This window comes from Corvus cornix, chromosome 12, assembly GCF_000738735.6.
Source record: "Corvus cornix cornix isolate S_Up_H32 chromosome 12, ASM73873v5, whole genome shotgun sequence".
In the NCBI taxonomy this organism is placed as follows: Eukaryota; Metazoa; Chordata; class Aves; order Passeriformes; family Corvidae; genus Corvus; species Corvus cornix.
In genome coordinates this window covers 222758-249137 of record NC_046342.1, presented here as the reverse complement: position 1 = coordinate 249137, position 26380 = coordinate 222758, and the positions used below count along the sequence as shown (strand labels likewise).

Here is a 26380-nt window from a genome sequence, read left to right as displayed (position 1 = left end):
TGCTGGGGCCTCAGAGCAGGACACAGAGCTTCAGATGAGGCTCCACCAGAGCAGAGCAAGGGACAGAACCACCTCCCTTGACCTGCTGCCCACACTGCTGGGTACAGAAGCTGTCTGGGTCTTACAGAGGACTGAAAACTGCAGGCAAAGTAGTTCACAGCACAACTATGTCCTGATTAATGCTGGGTAGTATTAACTGGATGAATTGAGAACTTAATTGGGTGGAGTGATGGGAAGTACATCCATTCTCCTTTTTGCAGCACATACCAAGAAGTGTGTTGCACTTTACCTTGGTGTAATGTACATTAGAACTGAACTTATTAGAAATAAGAAAAAAGCTCTTTTGCTGCAACGTCCATGTTATTGAATTTCAAGCCCATGTTTTTGTTCTCTGCAGAGTATGGCCAGGAGAGAAGAGGGCATTTCTAGGCTTGCCAGCAAGCTACAGTAATTTGAATTTCAAAACTGAAGCTTCAGAACTGCAAGTCGTGAGAGGATACCTGATTCATACCAAGGGGATATACCATAGAACAATTACTGCAGCTTGCTATAAGGTCATGTTTCCACCCATGAGAGGGATGTGATGATACCCACTAAACAGCTGATGACAGTATTAAATAAGGCTTCAACTTGAACAAAAATAACTATACTATAAGTAGGATATACATCTATTTGCATATAAACAGTAGAAAAAGAGCCATATCAGTTACTTAACTATTCAAAAGGGACAAAACAAGGAAAAACCCCACCTTGTTTCTTCACACAATGAATAGGTTAACAATAGGAAAAGAAGGCAGGCTTTCAAAAGCTACCTCAGCCCTTTATTTAGAGCTCTCACAGGGACGATGCTGCAGCAATCCAGAGCTGGCTGCTCTAGGAAGGCTGCAGCGCTGTCCCCATCTGCACACCAGCTGCTCTCGCACTGGGACACCTGTAGAAGCTACAGGAGGTCACTGGTGTGGGCCCCAAGGTGTGCCACAGCACGACACCACATCCCTCCATGTGCCATCTCCTCTCCCACAGGCTGGCAGACCTGGAGATGGGCCTTTGCTGAATCCAATCTCACATGGTCTCTAAACACACAGCAGGTGAATTAAAGACCTTCCTGATACAAAACAGGGGGGCATTTAATTAAAACCAAATATTTTTGTAGTTCTATCATGTTACTTCGTAAAAATATGGGGGACTTTTCTTTCTGAAATTCTTACAAAACCCACTGGTTCAGAGAAGAGTGAAATCTGTGAGGGGTAATTATTATCAGCAACTTCATATGAGGCAAATGTGCAAACTGGGTACCACCTCTCTAGCTGTACAGAAGGACATTATGCTTTTGCCATGGGCACAGTGCACAGCAAACCACAGGGAACAGCTATGGATTGACAGCCCCAACATTCATACCTTTATTTGTATCAGACCTTGAAGCATCTTGGAATATAGAAAAATTACAATTTGTATGAATAATGAAATTTCTATGTTGTCTTTAAGGCACATATTTCTATCAAAATTTCATTTTGGTCCAGAGAAGCAGTTGCATTTCAGACACCAGCTATCCAGGTATCTGGCAGCTTGGTTTGTTGCAACTATCGTTATGACTGTAGACTTCAGCAGCGTGTATTGAGTTCACCGTCTGCACTGCAGTGTTGTGCCTCAGTACCCTGTGTGTCCCAGGTGCACCACTGCTCTTGGCTGCCTTCAGCAGCTGATTGTTGTCTTTGCAACACCCAGGAACTACAACATCCTGAGTCCACTCTTCCTGGAACCTGTAAGCACAAAGGGAAAAGTTATTTCTTTTTCATTAATTCTGGTGAAGGTACAGAATTTCCTAATCCATTTTATTTGCACATCAGGGATTTCGCAAATGACTCATGCTGTAACACAAGCAGTTGCTTCTCCCAGCATCAAAACCAGTTGGTAGCAGTGGGGCAAATAACTGTGTCCCCATAAAAGCTGATACAGACTTTGCAAAGACTTGTGAGGTTGGTTTTATTTGGGGTTGAGGCAGATGCTATTTGTTTGCTTGCCATCAAATGAGTCCCCAGCTTCGATGGAGTGCTATGCTATCTGGAGAGTGTGACCAGGAACATTTGGATGCTGAGCCTGGTGCAGAAGAAGCATCCTTGCTTGGTTAGTGGAGCACTGCTGGGAGCACAAGAGCCAGCTGTGCTCAGTGGGATTAGAGGTGATATTTGTAGAGCTGCCAGCGGTCACATCGGCCCTTGGCTGCTGGCCCTGGCTACTGCCAGGCCCCCTCCAAAGGGACCACAGGCTGGGACTCTGTGTTTGCAGCACTGGCAGTCTCTGATCCCTCCTACTGCTCACCTTTCCCCATCAGGAAAGGGAGGGTTTGTCCAGCTGTGGGGGAAGCCACCACTTCTGAGGCCACTGCCCCAGACAGCCACACCCCAGCAGTGAATGGTGTGGGCAGAGTAGCAGCAGTGGCAGATGGAGGTGGCAGAGTTTCTGAAAAGATGCTCAGTAAATCACATACCCCTAGTTCAGGAGCACAGGGGGATGCTTGTTCTGAACTCTGCTGCAAGAGGTATGATGGATGCAGGGGGCTTTCTGCACATGGTCTGTGACCAGACAAGTCACAGCCCTTTGGGGAAAATGCTAATTTACTGCAGCTTGAGTGTGGGAGCTTTTGTAAAAGCTGCCCCATCCCTGGAAGTGTCCAAGGCCAGGCTGGATGGAGCTTGGAGCAACCTGGGATAGTGGAAGGTGTCCCTGCCCATGGCAAGGGGTGGAAAGGGATAGTCTTTAAGGCCCCTTTCCAGCCAAACCATTCCATGATTCTGTGATTCTGTAAGTGTAGGATGAGACAGTAGGCACCTCTCTTCCCTGCAATAGAGCAAACCCTGAGGACATCAGAGGGACAGTGAAGCCAGTGGGGTTTCACCTCAGCAGAGTATGAGAAGAGCTATTAAGAGGGTTGCAGTGTCACCAAGGGACACACAACTGTGCATGCAGTGGGCTTTGCTCTGTGTGCATGGCCTTCAGTCGGACACCGCCTTCAGTTTGCTCTCTTATCCTTGGAAGCTCTGTACTTTGTCCTGAATGATTGTTTTTTCAAGCACTTCAACTCTCCTTAACCCTAGTTCCCAGCTGGGATACGTCAAAACATCACAGCAGGAGGATCAGAACCCTTCTCTGCACCCTTACCTGGCAATATAAACCTGCCCTGGGCGCTGAACAGCTAAGTGCATGATGCATTTGACATGAACAGCTTTTATCTGACAGATAAAATTTGGAGCTCCCATCAGGGGAGAAGAATAGCCATCACAGCATTTGTCAGTGGGGTTTAGAGGATTCACAAGAATATTTTTCTGTGTGACTTGAGAGCTGTTCCTTGCTGGAGGGAAAACACTGTTAACAGGACATCCAAGACATGTGAGAACACAGCCACAAAGCTGCCTGGTGCTGGCACTGCCTCTCAAAACAGCTTTTATACTGGAGGATGGGAGGGGACTTTTTTGTTGCTGTATGCCTGGTGGCTTTGTACAAGACCCTGGGGTAATCATGAAAGCATTATGAAAACAATAATAGCAGCTCTATTGAAAGCACATGTTGCTGTACACGCCCCCTCTGAGCTCTTGCGATGACAATTGAAATTCACAAATGGGTGTATCTTAAAAGCAGTTTATCCTACCCTTCTAACGGGGCCCCAAGGTGAAACCACAGTTTGCTTCCCCTGTCTCAGCTCTCTTTGAAACCTGCATGTCAAAAGGTACTGGGAAGATCTGAGCCTCTAAAAGGTGGCAGTGGGGAACACAGAGCACAGGAAAAACAAGATGAAAAAAACGAGCAACTCCATGAACAGAGAAGCTCAAGGCTGGGCCAGCCACAGGGAAAAACAGGGAAAGGAAATCCGCCCCTCTCCTATGCTGGGTCTCCTCCCCTTCAGTCCTTGGTGCCATGCAATCAAATACTTTGTATAGGGAACTGTATTAATTCCATACAATTTAATCAAACAGGTCATTTGCCCTTCGCAGCCCTTTCGCTGGGTGCTCTGTGTGGTGCAGTATTAAACCCCAGTGACGAGCAGTCCTGCACCCCTTCCTGTGCCCTGGCAGCAGCCCACAAGTGCCTCACTGCAATGGTAGCTGAGCAGGGGGACACATTCACACCCACACAGACATTCAAGGACACTGTGCCAATGGTCCCATGTGTGTCCACAGCCTCAGGCACTGCTCTGCGTGCCCCAGCCTGCAGGCAAACACCAGCAACTTCTGACCGGGAGGCCAATCATAACACAAAATGCACAGACCTTCTGTAGGGAGCGAGAGGCTTGCCTCTCTGGGGACACTGCTGACCTTCATAAGCAGTGATAGACCTTCATAACCCTCAGAGATCAGTTTCCCCAGGACAATCTTGCACTGTCAGTGTTGTAGAAAACGATTTGCCCCCTTAATTGTCCCACTGGTGCATCTCTTGGCAGTCATTCCAGGTGTCCTGGTGCACTTTCCTTGTTCTACTGATATTTTCCATTAAGCTTTGCAGCAGTTTGTCTCACAACATGGGTATTTCTCCAAGTGTTCTTCCCTTTCCCTGTGGTAAATCCACACCACACCACACCACTAATAGAGGGGCATCATATCCTTCAGCTTTTTAATCTATTCTACTTATGTGTTCAGCAGGCAAAGAACTGGGAAAGCTCCCTCAAGGGGACAGAGGGCAAGGCAGGAATGTAGCCAGGTGTCCCACCCCATCCAAGAAGGTCCCTTTGCTCACAGCTGTGCTCCTAAGTGAGGCTGGGCAGACATCATTTTTCAGAGCAACATGAATTTCTAATTTGGGCCTTCCCCACAACCCCTTACACAGGATACTGGAAAATTTCCACTATATAGCCACTAAACCAAAGAGAAAAAAAACCTTATTTTATTTTACTGCAGAGGTCAAACCCATGGGCTAATCTCACCAACCTTGCATATGACTTCTTGGACTGACTGAAAATGCTGAGCTGCCTCTTCTAATAGCATCCTGGCTCTGGGATTTTCTACAAAACCTTTCCACTTGGAATTCTTTGTTTTTGGATTGCCCTTACTTGCTTTTTGCCAGCAAAGGTAAAGCATCTTGTAGCCAGAAAGGGCTCTGGTACAAAAATTTCAGCTACTAAAAATACGTTCTGTGGGAGAACATACCAGCCTGCTTCTGTGCAGAAGGATTTTTTCTTTTTGGTAATATGCTCCAGCTGTGTGAATAGCTGAAAGGAGGACTTTAAGCCTACTGAGACATGGGCTTTTCCATCTGACTCACTCCCGCAGTCAGATCAGCTACTTCATAGAGAATGTTTTATAACTTGGCCTGGAGCTGTGAAAAATAATTCACCTCTAAACAGCCCAAATTTGGAATGCCCAGCTTCTTCCAAATGCTTCCACACTAGACGAAAAACCACACCAAATTTATTTGATTCTCTTTAGATTGTATTTTTGAGCTGGACTATTTTTTTCTGGTTGTCATCTCAGCTGACAGAGAATGAAAAGGAGTTTGTGTACAGCTACATTCAGTTCTCCTCAGTGTGGAAAATGCTGGATCATCAATTCTCCCTCATGAAAAATTAGCACATCCCTTGAGTCAAGGGAATATCTATTCCAGGACAGGTTACAGGAATTTTACACTGAAAAGCAAAGCAACAGAGCCAAGGTGTGGCTATTTCTGACCATCACTAGGAAGCTGATGCAAAGTGAAATGAGCTCTCTCAGCGTTTTCTTTATGCTGGCTATCTGTGCTTCTCCTGGGTCACTATCTTCTACACATGCTGATATATAAATAGGTTCCAAACGAGGAGTGCCTGGTTCTTTAATGTCTCCTCATGCCAGAAGGGTTTGCTCTTTGCTCTCACAACGTTACAGTGGTTGTGTGTATTTCACCAGACCAAAAGTGGTTCCAGTTGGATTCAGGCTCCTATTTCTGCTACAGAACACTTGCATTTCCTTGTGTTTTTTATGGAACTGATGGCTTTCACTTAAAGAACAAGTGAAAATGCTACAAACTACTTAAACAAGCACAAGATAGCCCCCTCCCTGCATGGATGTTTAAAATTTAATTGACATACATTACAGCAGGACAGGATAATTCTTTACAGATTTAAAAACTGGCAATGATGTTTATCAAAACAATTGCCTATTTGAATTTCCTCACCTTGTATTTTAAACCCATTTTCCTAGAGCAGCAGTTCTGCTGAGGCTGTTGCACTAGTTTACTGTGAAGCTTTGCCTACTTGCTGAAAACTGAAGGCAGATTTTAAGCTCTGTTAGTTTGGGAGAGGTTTAGGTCGGATATTGGGACAAAATTCCCCACAGAAAGAGTTGTCAAGCCTTGGAACACCTTCACCTGGGGAGCAGCTACAGCCGACCCTGAGCAGTGGGTGCGAGTAGCCCCTGCCAGTGTTAAGCTGACCCCACTCTTCTTTTGGACACCCATTTCTTTAATATAACGCTCAGCGACCTTCACCTCCAGCTCTCAAACGTTACCAGCGGCTGGCACAGAGGAAGGACAGCTGCCATTAAGCTTCTCTTTACTGATATTTTACCCTGTGCCTGTCACGGGGCAGAGGACAACCTGCCTGCTTGGGCAGCTGCCAGATCCAAGCTCTCCCACATGGCTGCTTGCTTGGATGGCAGAGGACTGTTTGTCTCGGGTGGTGGGTGCCCATGCAAGTATTCCAGAGAATTACTGCACGGTCAGGTATTATTCTTCATCAGAAAATAATTGACTCAAAAATAACATATCCTGGTACATCCTGCAGTCAGGCTGTGAGAGCCATTCCCAACATGCTGACAAGTCCTCTGCCCAGCAATCCTGCTGGGGACTGTTTTGGAGGCTCATGGACATTGTTCTCCTCTAACTACACGGCCCAGGGCTGCAGCTAATCTCCCTTCCCTAGATACAGACCCATTTTCCCAGTTAATCTGGCTCAAACCTCTGCACCACAGAGCAAGCTGCTATCTCTGCTGCTCTGGACTTCTGAGAAGCAATGTTGGGGAAACACCTCCCTCCCAGCAGCACCATGATCTGTAACTTTTTTTTCCCCTCTCAACATTATTTAGCATTTTCAATAATGTAAGAGAGCAGATATGCTGTAAATACATGCAGCTCATGCGTATAAGACCTTCTGCTAAAAACTGGTATGTTCATCCTCATTATGATTCCTTACATCCAAATGAAAAGAGGTGGCATCAGCAGTCACTGCACTCTGTAGTTAATGATCCCGGGTATTTGTACACATATTTCTTACCATTTTAAAGCAATTTGTTCAAGCAGCAAAGCATTCAGAATGAGGCTCATTATAATTAAAGTAGTTGCCACTAAAATTCAGTGTTTCCCTGCAAAACTATATAATCATGGTGTTTGTTCTGTGCTTCAAACATGAGGGGAAAAAGTTCTAATTTTGTGGCAGACAGGTCCACAACAGCACGGTGGAGCCCCTACTGTCACACAGCTGGGCTTCTCTGTTATTTATAACTTCCACACATCAGCATTCTGCACCTGCATCATGTCACCTCGTTGCAGCCAAAATTATCTTGTCAGCATACTAAGGCACTGCTTTAACCAGCTAGAGTTTTTTAATCCTAAATTTGTCTGTAAACCTTAACAAATACCTTACCTGCCTGAAAGGAGTTTTTATTTTACATTGCCTTGCCTGAAAGAATTGGCTTTTTATTTTATCTCTTCTTACAGTATTTTGATCCCAAAGCACTGAATCAAAATGTTAACCTCTAAATCTATTCAAATATGTCTGAAAAGTAGCATGACCTACATGCTTTTCTAGTAAAAAATAAATTAAGATATACTGAAGAGAGTCTTCTTCAAGGGTGCATAAGATTGTTTTCTGCTGGTAAGCACTAGAAATCACTGGTACTGCTATACAGAAAGGCTGTACAGGTGAGCAGTAAATTAAAAGCAAAAAAGGACGGTGCAGTATATTATTGTATATGACAACGAAGCAGAACCCAGAGGGGGTAAAAGACACAACGATGTGTGTTTATACAAATGGTATTAGCAAAACAGTGATTAGATTTTACACATATTCATTTTTCTGTTTTTCTTCTGTTGGCACCATCACGGTCAGTGTAACACACCTAGACACACTCAGAGATGATTTTGAACAAGCACAAAGAACTCCTGTGCTCACCATCCATGCACCCACAGTATGTGATGCACTTTATTCCAGTGAGGACGTGTCTTTGGCCTATCCCAGAGTCAGGGTTCCCACACTGGAATTCTTGCTGCCTTGGGGATGAGGATCCTGTTGTTCTTGTGCTGCACCCCCTCGTAACCAAGCAGTTCTCAGGGGAGCTTTCCTGCTCACTGTGGGATGAATGGCGATGCTTGATGTTCACCTCGAGCCCTCCTGCAGCCCCAGGTGTCCCAGGCTGCCTCCACTCCCCCAAGGCTCCTAAGGGAAGGCAAGTTGCACCTTGATCCCACTGACCAATACAGAGCAGGGACTTCTCTGCTGCAGTTTAGCATCAGTTTAACAAATCCAACTAAAACCTTCTCTCTAGCTAATCTGGTGCAACCTCCCCTTTAGACCAGGCTCAACCAGACACTCCTGGGGAAGGAAGCAGCTGCAGCCGTAAGAGGGGAGGTCACACTCAGTCCTCTGCTGTCACCTTTTGACAACATTAATTCCCCACAAGACAGCCAAGTTCAAGGACAAGCCCTGACAACCCATGGGCATCAGGTCCTCTTCAGGGGCCTCTCTTTAAAATACATTTTCAAGAATCCTGTTCTAAAATTTGTTCCACAAATTCATTCAAACCTACTATATTTTAACAGCCTTACCTGTAGAAGCCTTGGTTATCATATGCCATGTGAGTCACATCATCAAATACAGATGTATTCCTGAGTTTCTTATTGTTGTTGTTATTGTTTCTTCCCTTAAAACCAAAGTAAGCAGCTTGCATGTGCTCCAGCTCTTCAGTTCTTAGGTGGTACCACAGCTGCATATCTCTGTGAATATACCAAGCAGTAGAATACAGTATTGTGATATACGGCTGCACAGCTGAGCTGTTATCTGACCACAGACCTGACTCTCTAGAGTTTAAATCTAATTCCAGGTTTACTGAAGAAAGCACTTAAACACATGCTGAACTTCATGTGTAAGCCAAACTTGTAGAGATTTAAATAACACTTTAAGATAGGGAGTTCTTCAATAGCATAAATATTCTGTAAAATAGTGCTATTTTAAGTACTGTCCATCACTCTTCAAAAACAAGCAAACAAACAAAAAAATGAGAGCAATTTTCTTATGAGCACCAGTGGATAGTTCAAAGGAACAAACCTCCAAGGATTATGTCTGTTTGATTCAGTGTTTTTTCAGACTACAGGTAATAAGAAAAGTCAGATAAGGTGGAATGCGTCCGTGTTCTCATGGACCTTCATCAGTGACATCAGGCCACATTCTGTTGTGTGTGAAAAGACTACAGACCATCTCCATTTTATGGAATAAATTATTTCAGGAAATAAATAATTTTCTGTGACTTTTTGCAGCACTGCTATTCCTAAGGTTTCCAAAATCACCAGGCAGGTTGAAAAGATACTGACATAAAAATGGAGGAGACAGATAATGTTGCCTTTGCTAAGTTTAGGGCATATTCCCTCACTGTCAGAATTCTCTTTTGGAAAGGCTCAGGGCTGTTTTCATGCTGCTCTCTGCAACTCTGAGGCAAGAAAAAATCCACAATTTAGTTTCTTGTTCTTAAAAGAAGTCTCAGATTCACAGAATCACAGACATTCTCATTGGCTGATGGGACAAGATTAAATTGTGAGAGCTGGCGACACTGATTTGGGTGCCATTTCTGTCTTCTTGGGAGGCAATCTTGCTCTTTCCAAAGAAAACAGCAGCCATGCTCCCTCAGTGGGACAAAATCTGTGAGGAGGCGGAATGGTGGGAGGACTTTCAGCAGTCTTCGTCCTTTCTCTCTTCAAAACACATGTGGATGTGGCATTTGGGGACACAGTTTAGTCGTGAACACGGTGGTGGTGATGAGAGTTTGACTTAAGGGTCTTCTCCAATCCTAATGATTCAGTGATTCTATTAAACACAAGATATCATGTCAAAGATCATTAGACACCTTGAAAGGCAGGTTTGTAGGCAGAGGTGATCTCTAAGGTGACCAACTAAAAGAGCCAAAAGAAGCAGACAAGACAGACTTCAGAGCTACAGGCAAGGTGGGGACATCCTCTCTGCTCCATAGGTAAAGATCACCTTGTCTTTCAGATATTGTCTAAGAGACACTTATTTCACTATTCTCCCCCCAAGAATTCTCATTTTGTATTAAGTTATCAAGCCTGCAGCTTTTTGTCAGATTAATGCTTTGTGCATCCAGAAGTCGATCCACTTTTCCACCTCCATCACCAGCAGAGATGCTGCCACTGCGCCTGACAAGTTTCACACAGGGTTATGCTACTTTTTCTCTCATGACATGGACAGTTCGTACATTACTTCAATTCCTTCTGACAGAAGGGATAAGACAGACAATGTCTGCAGTGCCCCCAGGTTTCTCCTAGGAGCTGGGCTCTGTTGCCAATGGGATGGAGCAGCTCCTTCAGGAGACAGGGGAAGGAGCACAGGGGCAGCTGGGAACCGAGAAGCTCTCAGCAAAAGGAATAATTTTACAGCCTGATGACAGAATCAGGTCATAATGTCCAGTGTGAAGGGCTTTTATTTTGTAAGAGAAAAATATCAAGTCATCACAATAATGGGAATGGCTAATTCTTACAAAACTTCATTTAAAATAAATGAAAAACAAGGACTTTGATATGAATACTCTTATCAAAAAGAAGAGTGGCAATTCCAAAAATGTCAATCAACCTTTCATTTCAAAGCAACTTATTTCATGCTACCAGTAAAAACCTAACATTATGATTGACACTAAGGACTTCCATTTTTTGACTCAAAAAAATTTCTTTCAAGGGAAGCAGAAAATCTGTTTGGCTGCACTCAGATTTCAAATGACAGAAGTTCCCCCTTCAGCTGGTTCCCATGCAGCTTCAGATAAAGCACAGCTCAGCACAGAAACCTTCACTGCTGTCACCGCAGCCTCCCTCCACTCCACCCGAGGGACTGGTGGGAATAACTAGCAAGAAAAGTGAGAGGGAAACAAAGTTCCCATGGAAAGCCTTCTGCAGCAGTGACTGTGGGTGGAGGCTCTCAAGAGCAACAGTAGCTCGGCTCCAGCCCACAGCCAAATGGGCTCCTGCTGACACTATCCATATTGAGTTTTAATAATGGACTGGATTGAAAATTTGACTTCTTCTTATTCCTGTTTCTCATCCACTGATTTGTGCTCCAAGCCAGAAGACAAAATCCTCCGTCCTTCCAGCCCCACGCTGTGACAGCTTTGAGGATGCTCTGCAGATGGTGAGGGCCTTGGATGGCTCTGACACAGGGAAATTCAATTTCCCAGCAGTGTTCAAAGAAAGAAAGGAAAAAATGAAAGAAATAGAGTAGAAGGGGAAACACTGCCAATCTTCAATAACTTGAGGAGAGAAATAGTGTGCATGAAAATAAGACTTGTGTGTTCAGCTTCTGCATAATCCTGGGTAAATCCAGATCTGCCCAGGCCTGTTGAGGTTATCAGATATTAACAGACATCAGGTACTTAAATACTCTGGAATTCCAAGTCTTTCTATGCCTAAAGCCTGACCTACAAATTAAGGATTTTAAGTAATTCACATCATTGCAGTGCTGCAATCAGCAAATCCTTTGAAGCTCTCTGCTATCATAGCAATGTATATATGATGTACACTCTTACACTGTTATTAAAACTGTCTTCTTGACATACCTTTGAGTTCTCCTCCTCTCACTTTTCTTCACACACTTGATCAGACAGCAAGTTAGGAAAGCCATGGACATCAGCAGAATGACAGCACAGCTCACAATGGAGGCAATCACTGCGACCTTAAAGCCAAAAGTCTCATATTTTGATACGGCTGCAGCAAAGCAAACACAGAATACACGTTTCTAAGATCAGTCCACAAATTTATCTTTTACATTTTTGTTAAACCATGCTGAAACCTACCTGCTTCACACTTCTGCTCAGTGAGGACTTTCACATTCATATGTGTCAAGATACCAGAGTATCTTGGCTTCAACTTTGAGCTATGCAAGCCTCAAACTGGACTATTTAAAAGTCTCCTGTTTATAAGTTACTAATGAACTGCTCACAAGTATTTCACCACTGCAACTAATTAAACACAGTGCTCTTAGCACTGCAGTAGCTAAAAAGCCCAACTCTGTTGGCAGATCAAATGCAGATGAGCTGCAGAGTCTTTATTAACAAAGACTGAAGCTACAAAAACAAATACTAACAGGGGTAAATGAGCTTAAAGAAGCCATTTAGAGCAAGGACAGTTCCATGTAATCAGGTCTTCCTCTGTTTGGGGAAGGATGCGGGGTGGAAGAAGTGACCTGCAGGGCTGAGTGTTCACAGGGATCTGATGGTGGAAAGTGAGTTACCCAGACAAAAAGAGGAGTGGGAATGCGGTGTGGCACAGCTAACGTAGATCCCTGCCAACTCACTTGGAGCAGTAAGCATGTCTTCCTTCAAAACTCATCTAGTTTTCCCAATGTCACAATGACCAGAATCACAAATGGTTCAGCTGAGCTCCACACAAAGCATTATATTTTTGCACCCTCTGGGGGAAGGATTTCTCTCATTTTTCTTTTATGGGATCTCCAAACAAGAGGTAAGAATAGCTGAGTGTATGAGAGAGCACTAAGTGTCTGTAAGAGCAATGTATCCACTGGGGATTTGAAATGACATGACGTCTGAGGCGCAAACTGAGATGCTCAAAGCTCAGAGGTACCAAGTTTGCTTGGGTCTTCTAGTCAAACTAGTAACAACCTTATAATAAATAAGCAGGAACACAGCATGAAAGGTAGTTAATGCTGTTGCCATTCAAACACTATTTCTCTATATGGTAACTTTCCCATGCAGCTGCCCACAGGCAACAACCAAGAATTGTTCAAAAAATATCACTGTGTTTCTTTTACAGCAAAAACATTGTCAGAAAAGACTGCCAGGATATGAGAGGTTTGCAAATATGCTTGCACATCAGTTGGTCATTCCCATTGTCTTGGGGGTGATTTATGATGCTAGCCTATTCCCTGATCGTCTGCTTTATGCCCCCAAATGGTTGCTGTATCTTTAAGGTGGGTGCGGGGGAAGGGGGAGCCTTGGGGCTCTTTGCTGGGCATTTCCAAAGCTCTCTGCCCAGGTGTCCGGTGTGCAGTGCAGTTGGGTTTTTGCTTGGCTAGCTTGGAGTTCTTTTGTTAGCCCAGGCAGAATTTTTTTTTTTTTCCTTTCCCTGGCCTTGGAGAGGCTGCAGCAGCAATCCTTCAGCGGCTTTTCGAGGTGACCTGGACGGTTTGGGTTTGGTCCGAGATCAGCGAAAACAACTGGCAGGAGAAGAATCGGTCGGGACTGCCGGGGAAGGCGGGCGCTCTGTTTCAGCCCCACGTCTTGGAAAAAGCCGAGCCGGCGAGAGGAAGCCCACCTCCTTCATGTGCTGTGGACAGGGGACCAACAACAGAGATTCACCAGGTTCCCATCTACTTGCCCGAGCTGCTGCGTGAACCTTGTGGGTTTTTTCCCTGAGACAGGAGCTGGTGCCATCTTTCTCCCCACCACAGTTGGCCCTTGTGGTTTTTTTCCTTTCCCTGGCATTTTGAGTTTTTGTTCCGGTGTGGGGGAAAGGGGGAGTGGGTGGGTGTTTAAGGTCTGACAGTTCAATATCTAACATTTATTTACCTTTTTTCCTGTGCTGTGTGGGCACTCTGTTTGTCAATGAACGGTTGGGGTTTTTTTCACTTTCATCCACTAGTATTCATTTCTTATTGGTGGAAAGGGATTGCTGGAACCCCTTTTTTTAGAGGAAATACTCATTCCAGAGTGTTTTTCTCCTAAACTTGTCTCGAAACCGAGACACCCATACATTCTCTAAAGCAGCATACAGCTTTTAGCTAGAGCCACAGTTATTCCAGGTGCCACGCTACCAGTGATGTGAGATCAGGGATGAATCCAACAGTCTTTTCTGTGTTATGATAATGACATGTCAGAACACATATGGAGTGGAACTACCATCAGTGGGGCAACTTTGAAGAAAATTGAATTTGTCTTTTTGTTTGCATAAGTATCTAGAATGAATCCTAACACTGCAGAGATACACAGGGCAAAACGAACACACCAATCCCAAAGGGAGGGAGAACAGTTTGGGAAGAACCTTACGCTTGCAGAAGGGCACTCCGGCTGTCCACTGCGTGCTGTTCCCTTTCCAAATGCAGGTGACGATTCCCGGTCCTTCCAGCTGGTGCTCAGTGGAGCACTGGAATGCGACCACTGTCCCCACGTCTGTGCCGTTGCCATGAAGGACCTGGAGGGAGCCGAGCTGGGGTGGGAGGAGGCGGCTGCACTGCCCTGCAGAGCAAGGACACAGGCACACAATGCAGCACCACAGCCAAGAGTGACGGGCCACTGAGCTTCTATTGACACCAGACTATAAATCAGTTCCCGTTAATGGTGAAAACAAGTACCGATGCTGGCTGCTCTGCCAAGCACCAGCCCATGGCCAACCTCCCTCCATCAGTGCAGCACTCCTACAGCAACACTATCTGCTCAGACTGGTACATGCTGAACACTGAAGCACTAAAACCACTGTCATTTCTGAGTGGCATGGTCCCCTACGGATCCCCGTCTTGTTGGATTCTGTTTAATTTAGTACTCAGGCTGGCATCTTCCATGCTGGGAGTATTCATTATGCATCTTCCCCCACGCAAATTTCCAAGATCTAGTGGACTGATCATGCAGTTCAGCCTACTTGGTAGCATCTTGGCATGGTCCAACCAAAAGTTTCTGTCTTTACAGGCACTGCGCCTCTGTTTGGCTTGGCTGAAAGGGGCCAAGTGGGTCAAAACCACAGGGAGGGGCATAGAAAGACACACACATACAACTTAACTCCCCTTTCAAATGACAAACTCTGCTTTACAGTAAATAATTGATTTTTAATACATTTTTGTTCATTCAGCGTTTCTTTGTTGTTTATACAGCTGCTCTTTGAGCCATGGAGCTGTTCTCCCCTTGGCCACCTAATGTCAGCCACTAACTTCATACACTAAGTTTTATTGTCACAACATTTGTTGTTCACAGTCATTTTAACCAAAACTTTCCATGTCAGGCCATTAAGACAACATATAACATCCAGATAACTTCAGAGGTAACAAATACTTTTTCTGGGTCTGTACATGCACATTGACAGAATGTGGAAACTCAGTGTTTTAACACTTACAAAATACCAGCACTGCTTCTGCATCAGCACCCAAGTTCCCTATTTTTCACTGGATTTCCAAATGACTTGAGAAAACTCAGAGGCACAGTGCAGCAAGCACTATGATGACACACACAAAAATGTTAAAAGGGGGAAAATATATTTTCCACATCTACAGGCAAAAAGAAACTACAGCCTCCATGAGAACATCCTGACAGAACCACATGTGGTTAGCAAATCTGTTTTACTTTTAATGCTAAAACTCCTCCCATGTCATTAATTGTTGTTAAGCTCCTAGCTCATACCACAGCAGGCAGGTGTCCCACCTGTCTATCTCCAATTCATGCTCTTAAACCCCCTGTCCCTGGAAAACAAACCCAAAGGAATCTCAGCAAAAGACCAAACAGAAGTCCCAGTGACAATTACTGGGCTAATCTACTGAGTAAATATGTACCAAGCACTAGCTTTTACTACCACAGCTCTTTAATTCCATGCAGATTATTTGTTTGTTTTTCCACTTCTTTCAGTCACTTATTAAGGTAGCAATTGGCCTCAGTGAGAGCAAATATTTTCTATAGGACTTGTTTCTCTTCATCTATTGTCCTTCCCACCACTGTTAGCTACCTGTAATGTTTTTCTAGTTAGCCATGGCATTCAATTTTCTGGTGGGTTAATTTTACCCTTACATCTCCAAAGAATCATGTTTAAGTAAGCCTCCGTCCTTATACTTACATAAGCAGATGTTCCATATAGATTTCTTTTTGAATAGTCTTCAGGCATGTTTATCAGACTAAATCTACTACAATCAAGAATTTCATTATTTTTTTATTAATATAATTTTTTTGTTTGTTTGTTTTCAACTGAGACTGGTGTCCGAGGCTGCACTGCTGCCTGGTAGAACACTAACATTCGTGCTGACCAGATTTACATTTTGATTTTTATTTCCTTTATAAACATCTAGAAAATGTCATGTTCAGGTCTTGGTTTGCATAACTGTTGGCACCCAGAAATGTAAAAGTGAAAAACTGTAATATTGAATAAATGCCCTAATTAGAGAGCTGGAGGCTCTCTGCTCTAGAGACAGGGTGGAAGCACTGGCGTTGTTCAGCCTGGAGAAGAGAAGGCTCTGGGGAGACCTTAGAGCATCTTCCAGTGTCTAGAGGGGCTACAGGAGAGCTGGAGAGGGACTTTGGACAAGGGCCTGCAGGGACAGGACAAGAGGGAATGGCTGAAGAAGTGTAGATTTAGATGGGATGTTGGGAAGAAATTCTAGGCTGGCAGGGTGGGGAGGCCCTGGCACAGGGTGCCCAGAGAAGCTGCGGCTGCCCCTGGATCCCTGGAAGTGTCCCAGGCCAGGCTGGACGGCGCTTGGAGCACCCTGGCACAGTGGAAGGTGTCCCTGCCCATGGCAAAGGGTGGAACTGGATGATCTTTAAGGTTCCTTCCAACCCAAAACCTCCTGTGATTCTGCAGTTCCATGATTCAAGTTCCTGCAGCTATTTCCGCAGCTTTTTGTAAAGCAAGAGCTGATTTATACAAACACAATTCTCAGCTTGGCCTCACACTGAGAGGATATCCAGTGTTCAAAAATCTCTGAATCTGATGCTGCTGTGTGGCAGCACAGAACGGCACTGGCTACAACAAACAGGTTATTGCATATGACAAATAACTGTCCTCAAAGTAAAGACAGACACTAAAGTGCAGCGTCCTCCATAAAGTCTTAACTCACCCCAACCTCTGGGTTCAGAAATAGACACATACATAATTTCCAGGCAGTGAAAAATAGAGAGTAATGCAAGAATTAAAATAATCCAAAATATCTCTTCTCACGTACGGCCAGGATTATCTATATTGCAAAATCGATTTGTCAAAAGCAGGAACCATATGGTCTCGCTGTCAGCAAGCTGTGGGTTTATGTTTTGCTGATAAGAAAAAAGAAATGAGAGAGCAACCTACGCACGCCTGCCTGGTAAACATTTCCTGTGCTCCTTCCACAGCAAAACAGTGACTAAAAATCAAATACATTGTGCAAATATCTACCAAAATGATCTAAACTACAGAAGTAATTACCTGGAAGCATGTTAGCAAGGCTGCCACTTGTTGTCTATGCAGAAAGAGAGTGATCCACGCCTTCACCTCATTATTCCCAGACACACGTAAGTCACCCCTTTGCATTGCTTACTGCTGGCTATTTAATATCACTAAAACATGCTGGAATAACTAGATGCCAGAAAGCCAGAGAACACTAGGTTCTATCAACCCTGTAGAAAATAAACACACCGATATTATTCCTGCAAATCTCTTTTCCTACAGAAGCACCCCTCGGAAATTGGTGTCCCTGAAATCACAGGCATGCTGTTGAGCATCCACAGCAATCTCACAGAAGAGCTCTAGAAAGAGCTCACTGTGTTAAAAAGCAAAAGAAAAGCAGCTAGAGGTGAAACATGAAATAAAGCAGATGTAGCAAAGCATCTTGTATAGAGTGAAACTGTCTGGCCCTGGCACTGGTCTCCTCACCACCATGCCTTTGCTCCCTCGCAGAGCTGGCCACGAGTCCTGCCAGGGCTGGGCTTTTAAACCAACAAATGGCTACCAGGATCTGATCCTCCCACGAGAAAATCCAGATGCTGACATGGCTTTTTAAGAAATTAGTGTTAAACATGACACCAGATCAAAAGCAAAAGAGCAGGGTGAGATCCAGGCTCTTGAAGCTGCAAAGATTGACCAAGGTGCCCAGCTGTGCTGCAGTTCCCGGGAAGCTGCTGTGGAGATGCTGGAAAGTGATACACTAGCTGGAAAGCCAGCCACTGGAGAAGCCAAAAGAAACCCCACATGTATTTCCGCAGGGAAAGCACACGTCTGCTAGGAGTCATGGATAGAGGAAGGATGAAGAATGCCTCACCAGACATCTGGACAGGACAGAGGTTGTGTGCTGTCCCATGGGAAGCCTCCTGCAGCATCTCTGGAGGAAGGGCAGCATCCCTGTGTGTCCACTGCCCACCCTCAACACATTCCCACTCTCCTCCACTGCTCTGGGTGCTGCAGGACACGGAGCTCAGCCTGGCTGTGTATTTGCCTTGCCTGGCTCTGGGTTATCTGCCTGCAACAACTCTGTGATCGGGTTTGTGCACACTGACGTGCACATGCTGCGGTACTGAACGTGGCCGATAAGAGCAGATGTGCCCGGACGATGTGGCCGGTGGCCTCTTGCTTATGCACGACACTTGCCAGGCTGGGCACAACCTCTGCAGATGGCAGAAATCCCCACTGGTGGGGGCACATTGCACTGACCTACCTTGACCAAAAAAATTCTCAAGCAGGAAGGGTCCAAAGCTGGACCAAAACCACTTCAGTCATTAAAAAATCCACTCCCAACATGAAATTTTAGGTGGACCAGACCTGTCTGCTATTTGATGGTTATATATTCATTTTTTGCCAAAAAGCTTAAAACATAGGAATTGCATTTCCACAAAAAATTGATTTGTAAAGAATATAGAAACTTTTCAACCTTTTCTCTTTGAAACCACTTTCCTGTTTTAAAACAGATGATGGAATACAGGTTTGTTAGTTTTCATCGGGAATTTCCAACTACCCTGTTAAGCAAAACCAGCCTGAATGCTGCAGACCTTACCTGCATTTCCTCCACCTGGCTGGCCCACTTTGGCTTCTCTAAGTCCTTCTTCCTTCCCAAGAGCAATATGAAGCTGCTCCTGTCCTTGGTTTGCTGTGTTAAGCTGTGAAATGCACACCACAGAGCTGTGACCTGTTATCCACTGTCTGCAAGAATTTCTGTGAATAATTGGTTTAAACACCAGTCTGAAAAAGTTAGCAATAGCATGCCTTTTATTATGGTGATAGAAGTCATTCATGGGCTGAGAAACCAACAACCAGCTTTAAAACCCTTTTCTGCGGTTTTATCGCTTTTAATTTTTCTTCTCTCCTTGTTAGTTCTTTTCCTGACAGGGTTTGGCTTTCCTATTCCTGGGCTTCCCAGAGGGACGTGCAGCCAGGAGCTTGGCCAGGGACACCAGAGCAACCTGCAAACTTCATGGTGTGAGAGCCACAGAGCATCCTGCCAGGAACCGCTCTAGCACAGCAATGACTAACAGCCCAAGTCAATAAACATATCTGCTTTTGGCCTCCCTGGACACAGGAATTCCTGCAAGATGGCATGAAGATTGACGGGAATGCCAGTATAAGGACAGGGAACCAGTGCACTGTGTTTACTTTTTCCCACTTAAAAAGTCAATGATTGCAGGTGAGTTATGCACAGAATGACAAGTAGCTCGAGAGAGCAGAGCAGAGGACAGCAGCCCCATGCCCTCCCCTTCCTTTGTACATGGCTAGGAAACTCAGGGCTACACCTGAGAATTCAGCTTCTGGGCTGGAACAGATTAAAATGAATGAAAACCTTATTCCTAATACAAATTTCTGCAGGTATTAACAATAATGGGCCAAACACCAGAGCTCTCTTGCCTGTGCAAAACTGCCCCTGGCTTCGTGGGCCACAACTTTTCAGAGCAAAGCAGAACCCCTTTGTCCAGTCCAGATGCCTCTTTTGACCCAATCAACTAGCAAAGATCTTGGGAATAACTGTATCTATAAGCAGAAACCTTCCTGGGTGTAATTCTGCTTTTACATGAAAGCACAAATTTCTGCTCTTCTGAACAGGAAAAATCAAAACCCAAAACTTGCCCTTTGCACCTCTCTGAGCCCCTGCAGCCCAAACCATCCTCCCGCACACTGTTCCCAGCCCAAATGTGCACTCAGGAAATTTTGTACACCGTCCCTTCACTCTTACTCACCTTCTGTCCCCATTTTCACCTCTCCTCAAATCCATTCCAAATCAAACCTACTCTGCTTAGGAGTCTGGAATACATGAGCAGCATTGTGTCTGGCTTTATTTCATCCCAGAAATAATAACAGAATCATCTCTCCCAGGTCTGTTGGAGGAAAGGCAAGCAGTTAACCCATCCCTTTCCCTGACAGTGCTTCTACCAGCTTCTACCAGCCACCACCACTCCAGTTTGGGCTGAGGTAGCCATGAGGTAGCTGCCTCCCTAGGATGCTGCTGGGCCACAGGGGCTCTGCTCTGCTGCAAAGGCACCAGCTCAGCCCCATCCCTGAGACCCTCAGCAGACACAGGAATTGATTTATTTTGGGGAGCAGTTGCTCATTCTGCAACTTCTGCATTTCTCTCTGTCATCTGACAACCAAATGAGAGGCAGACGTCCATGCAGACTGCAAAATCACCTCTCTGCCAATCCTGATCCACTGAGCTAGTCAAAACTGTTCTTTAGAATAACATGCTTGCTCATCTGCAGCTGCATTTCAAAGACAGCATGTCAATAAAATGCCTAAATGAAAACTAGCCATTGTCCTATGTGTTAGCTTGTCCCCATCATAACATTGGGGGATGCAAGATTCTACAGTGCACATAAAAAGTCAGTGGCAATCATGACTAATAAGCAAAATCATGCCAATTCCAGCATAGCTACAAATCTCTTTGCTGCAGAGTTGCAGAGATGCTTGGGGATGCTCTGTTTTTTAGGGGAAAGGTCCAAGGACCTCCTGGCTCTGCCACAGTGGGAACAGCAAAACTGGCAGTAGGTTGTCCCTTTAAAATGGACCAACACCACCCGGAAAATGCTGGGTTAACCACTGTCACTGGGGTGCTTCTGTGTTTTAAGACTGACTTGTGATTTTTAAAAATTAATGTTTTGGATCCAAAGCATTCAGCTCAACTCATTCATTAGCTGAAATTCAGAAGTCTACTCATAATTTGTCTCTCTAACCTTCAGAGTAGCTAGGACGAAGCACTGGAGAATATCACAGGGAACAATCTTGCACTTGTGGAGGACTCAGAAAACCCAGTAACTCTTTTCCTTCTCTATTTTGTACTGTTCTAGAGTTCTAATGACAAGCACAAAAATCCTTCAGCAGTATCAATGCCTGGTGCAAATGCCTAACCACCCAGATTAACACCTTGCAGTACAGGAGATAAAGCCAATTAGCTGATATTCTGCAACTGTCACTTCTTTTACATTACTTAGCACAAAGTTTGACTTTGAGCTCATGGGAGAACAAGAAAGGAGAAATAACCCTGAAGAAATTACAAGCCCATATAGTCCAGGTTGTATCACCTTCTGCCTCATGGAAATGGAAATTTGGGATCCATGTTTTCTTCGGCAGCCTAAAAACTGAACCACATCTCAGAATCTCAGGGACAAGGTGCTAAAATTCCATGCACCTGTTCTGCAAAGCAGCAGCGCTCCTGGCTTTGAAGAACAACTTTGCTTTTGCCATCCTGGAAGAGCAACTGTATGTTCTTAGTAACGTAATTTCAGTTTCTTCACTGCCAAGGAAACTCACGCCAGAAAATTAAAGTTGCTCACAACAAAAGAACAGACATCTTAAGGCACACCAAAGATACATCCATCCTGGTACCTGCATCCCACCATGGCCACCAACATCCAGGGTACGACTGAGCCAATACATGGTGATCCCTCTTCTATCTTCCAGCAAACTGCAACTTTTATCAGTTCTAAGCCAGAGACCCTGTCCCTTTCTTCCAGTGGTGTCTGCTAGATAATTTCTTCCACAACTAGGTCTGAGTGGAGCATTCACTACAGCCTGCAGCATTTCCCATCTCATGAATCCTCTCCCCTTCCCTGGTCTGGAAACTGGAGGGACGAGGCAGAACCACAACTACAGACAACAGCCCAGCAGTGAGACCTACTAATTTATAACCTGTCATAATGATGAGTGTTTCTACCACACCCTGCATTTATTTTCCCTTTGTCTGTGGCTGCACTGAAGTGTATGTTGATGCATCTCTGTGTTTACAGAAGTATGTGCTGCCTGGTCTGAAAGAACTACAGGAGGGTACTGAGGAATGAGAGGAATCACAGCAAAAAAAAAAGGTACCACCCTGGTTAACCAGAGGGCCAGAGCCTCCCGCTTCAGCAACATAAAGACTAAAAATAATGATACGCCTTTGTTGCTCCTTCCTCTTTTTCCTATTTCACCCAAAAGCCCCCAGTATAATCTGAACAGCTTCAGAGGCACCAGCACCTCAGTGGCACAGGCTGACGACAGCACCCTGCTCCATGGGGATTCCCACAGGGCAGGAGAGTGCTCTGACACAAGCCTTTCAGAATCTCAGAGGCTTCTCCAGAGAATTTACCGAGCCTGGCAAGCGCTGGTCGATGAGTGTCCATAGTGCACTACCGCAGCAAGGCAGCAACGCTGTGATGCTGCTGTGACAGCAAAACAACCGCGGTGCAGTGTGGAACACGTACCAGCAGCTGCATCACTCAACAGGGTAATAGGCTGAATGGCAGAAGGCTTCTTCTCAGCTTTCAGACATTTGTTGTGCTCTTCCCCTGCCCCATGCTCCCATCCTGCACATTTGCTGAGCTTCCCTTGGGGTAAGCCAGGCTCCCACAGTTCCTCTGGGAAACACAGTGCTGACCCTCCCCAAATACAGGGCGGGATCGTTCTCCCTGCTCCTGTCAGAGGGAGACACCAGTCCTTCAAAAGAAGTCAAGACCAGGAAAAGAAAAGGGTGTCTGAAACTCACAGCTGTGTCTCAGGAAGCTCTAAGACCCTCTAAGTACTACAGGCATCAAGGCTGTACTAAGGAACTTCCTTTAATTTCTCCCTCATTCATGCCTTAATTCAAATGGAAATCCTGCCACATTTTTTTCATCCTCTCAAAAGGAACATGTGAGGAATTTATCTGTGCATATCTTTATTATTGCCTGATTGCTCACAGCCTGAAATAATGTAAGGGAGCACGGAGCATGAAAAAGGATCACCAATAACAACATGATGCAACGAAAGATGCTGTATAAATATTGTGCAACAACTGGCTGCAAACATGGATGTATCAATAACATGGTCACATTTAAATGAAGCATCCTGAACAAGAGTTCAATTTAAAATTATACAAGTAGCCATCACTTTAGCTGTCTAAACTGCTGAGGGCTACCAGCAGTACGTCCACCTGACTCAATACATTCGTAGTTCCAAATGGGTGTTGGTGAAGGTGGAATCGCACCATGGCAAACCTCCATGAAGTAGCAGAGAGGCGCTGAGAGAGCAGACACCCAACTGAGGTCTGTGTGCTCAAGCATCACTGCTGGTCCTACAGCCAATGCAGCAGCTCCATGCAGCACAGACAAGCACTGACCCAGAGTATTTCAGTTTAGCACTTTACTGAGAATTCCTGCTCCGTGGTTTTGGTGTAGTTGGCTTGGAAAAAATGGTCTTTGTTGTTCTGGCTGGAGACATGGCTGAGAGGAGCTAGGTCTACAGATATCCAAGGGATTAACTGAGGGTGGATTTCTAATTCGACCACCAAATATTTTTTTGTAGATCGGCACTTCTAGCTGTTTTGCCACAGATCTACATAGAGCAAGATTAACCTATACAGAATCAGAAAGGCTGAGTGTAACACAGGACATGCCACTTCCAAAACTTCCAAAACTTTGTGTGAGCAAACCCAGCCCCACAAGACTTTGACACAATATAAAAGCAGCCAAATATACATGATTTTAAAAAAGAGAAAAGTCAATAACTAGCAACACTATCAGGCTAGAGCAACAAGGTCTACACCTGGGTTTGAGTTAATTCTCTAAGCAGGCTTCCCAGAACTTGTTTCTCATTTTCAAATGAACTGCTCTATTAAATTCAAATTAAACAGTAAAGCACATTCAGAGGATACAATTTAAAGCATTGCTACGGTAGTAGCGCAAATATGTTTGCCAATTTCTATAGGCACAACAAAATCAGATCATTAATAAAGTCTGTTAGAACTTCACGAGCCAATTAAATCGCAAGGATATGAGAGGACAGGCTGTGCACAAGAAGGATGTCCCTGGATTTCAGGAGCACTCAGCCCTGCTTGCACTGAAGCCAGGGAAAAGCCTCTCTGCCCTGTGATCTGAATTACAGAGGAAGAAACCCCAGCAAGCAGCAGGTCACCGCAGCTGCACCAAGCTCCAGCATCCTTCCATCTCACCTTGCTCTCAGACTCCAGAGGCAGCTGTGGCTGGGAACAAGCATCTCCTGCTGCCCCAGACAGCAGGTCCAGACCATGGCTCTGCTCCTCCCAGGCCCAGACACCCACCAACGCTGCAGACCTGTGCAGTGGACATGTCCCACCAGTTCAGGGCCAGACCCTCTGTCACCTTGCGTTATCCCCAAATTATTGAACTCACTTAAGTCAAAGAGGTTTTGAAAGGATGTTATGGTCTATGCAATCGAATGAGTAACAAAACTCAAGGGAAGAGAAAGATAAGAAGGAAAAAGCTTTGATTGGTTTCTCATTCCACCCCTCAATGTATTACCATATTCCATTAAAACACTGATGTCTTAATTTCCTTCCCAGCCCAGTGACATGTGCCCAGGGACGACGTCTCTGAAAACCAGCACCGTCCATCCTTGCCAGACACTCCCCTCTGCACCCATGCACTCGTCCCCAGTGCCTGCGGCCACCCCAGCGAGTGAACCCCAGACTTGAACCGCAGCGCCTCCTCTCTGAGAGCAATAACCCCCCTGGGGCTCCAGCAGCCCCCCGGGTGACCCGCTCGGACGGCTCCGGAGAGGGGCTGCTGTGTGCCGCCCTGGACGTGCTCGCCCCCTCCGCCAGACCCGCAGCCCAGGACTGGCCGCGCTCGCCCCCCCGAGTGCAGCCCCGGCAGAGCTGTCCCAGGGTCGCCGGGACCCGCCGGGACCCCCCCGTGATGGGGGCGGCTTCGGGACACCCGTCCCGAGGCGCTGCGTACCCGAGAACTTCACGGCGCGGACCGGCCGGAGGCGGCACAGAGTGGGACGGGAGGGGCCCCTGCCTGGCGCGAGGGTTCGGAGCTGAGTGGGAAGGTAACGCAGCCCCGGCTGGGGTCTCCCGCGCCCCTTCGCGGGGGACATACAGCACCTCTGTCCCAGGGTACCGCATCCTGCCCCGGTCACCCCGCATCCGCACGCGGGAGGGATCCTGCACCGTGACACGGGTCTGGCGCTGCCCCGGCTGGCATCCTCCCTCCCCTCCGGTGCGATGCAGGACGGAACTCGTGCGAGGAACGATGCGGGACCACGCTCGTACCTGTGTATCCGCGGGGGCCGCCGCTGTCCCGCCCGAGCGCGGGGGTGCGCGGCGCGTCCAGCCCGGGCGCGGTGGCTGCCGGCATGGCTCTGCCGAGAGGCCGAGCCGCCGGGCAGGTGCACCCGCACCCTCCTCCGCCCGCCCTCCGCCGGGGCCGGGCCGGGGGGAGCAGCACGTCCCGCAGGAGCCCCCGCCAGGCGCCCGCCCCGTGGCCCCTCCGCGACACCCTCGGGGCGGGGCAGGAGGGGCAGCGCAGAGAGAGGAGGGGCCACCCGGGGCTGGCGCAGCCGGGCCGCCGCCGGAGCCCCGGGGCACCGGAAAGCGCCGTGCCCTGACAGCGCCGGGGTTCGGCCCGGCCCGGCCCTTCCCCGGCCCGCGCGGCGCCCCACGAGCGGCCGGGCGGGGATGCGGCACCGCCCGGGGCGCCGGGCCGGGGCTGCCTGTCCCCCCCTGCCCGCCCTGCCTGCCCTGCCCGCCCTGCCTGCCCTGCCCGCTGCCTGCCCCTCGCTGCTCGCCCTGCTCGCTGCCCGTCCCCCGTTGCCCGCTGCCTGCTGCCCACTGCCTGCCCCCCGCTGCCTGCCCTGCCTCCTGCCTGCCGCCCGTCCACTGCCTCCCCTCCTCTACTACCTGCCGTCAGTCCCCGATGCAGCCAGGTTGGCGTTCACAGCCTGCAGAGCCTCAGGTACCCAGTCTGGTTCTCGTGGGTCTGGTCTTGCAAACACAGTCTACTGCTCTTCATGCAGCTACATTCCAGGAGCTGAATCGCATACATCCAGTTTATGGTCTACAAAGTTGTGTTTGTTGTCACTGGGATCTGCAGCTAAACCCACTGGGTAGTTCCCAGATCCATCATCCTACCCAGAGCTGGGTGGCACACACAAACATGCACAGGCTACTTGGTGAAACACAAGTGCCTTGCACACACTGTGTGTGTCATTTTCTGCTTGTCACATCCTGGTCATGTCACCCCCCTGCCACTTACTGCCCTGGCAGCATTACCAC

General features: G+C 46.6%; 1 protein-coding gene across 5 annotated transcripts; it reads right to left on the bottom strand.

Annotated features, from left to right (window-relative positions):
• Positions 1–1372: 1372 nt before the first annotated feature.
• SUSD3 (sushi domain containing 3) lies at positions 1373–25502 on the bottom strand. 5 transcript variants are annotated; one of them, XM_039559242.1, is made up of 5 exons: positions 25379–25494; positions 14230–14423; positions 11790–11905; positions 8785–8952; positions 1373–1760 (listed from the first exon to the last, which is right to left on the bottom strand). In XM_039559242.1, the coding sequence occupies exons 1-5, from the start codon at positions 25461–25463 to the stop codon at positions 1547–1549; spliced, it is 777 nt and encodes a 258-aa protein (XP_039415176.1). In that variant the 5' UTR covers positions 25464–25494; the 3' UTR covers positions 1373–1546. The 5 variants fall into 5 exon arrangements, with proteins under 5 accessions (XP_039415176.1, XP_039415175.1, XP_010408006.1 ...); XM_039559241.1 differs by having other exon boundaries at positions 11790–11937; positions 14235–14423; positions 25379–25491; XM_010409704.4 differs by lacking the exon at positions 25379–25494 and adding an exon at positions 18173–18696 and having other exon boundaries at positions 11790–11937; positions 14235–14423.
• Between the last annotated feature and the right edge of the window lie 878 nt (positions 25503–26380).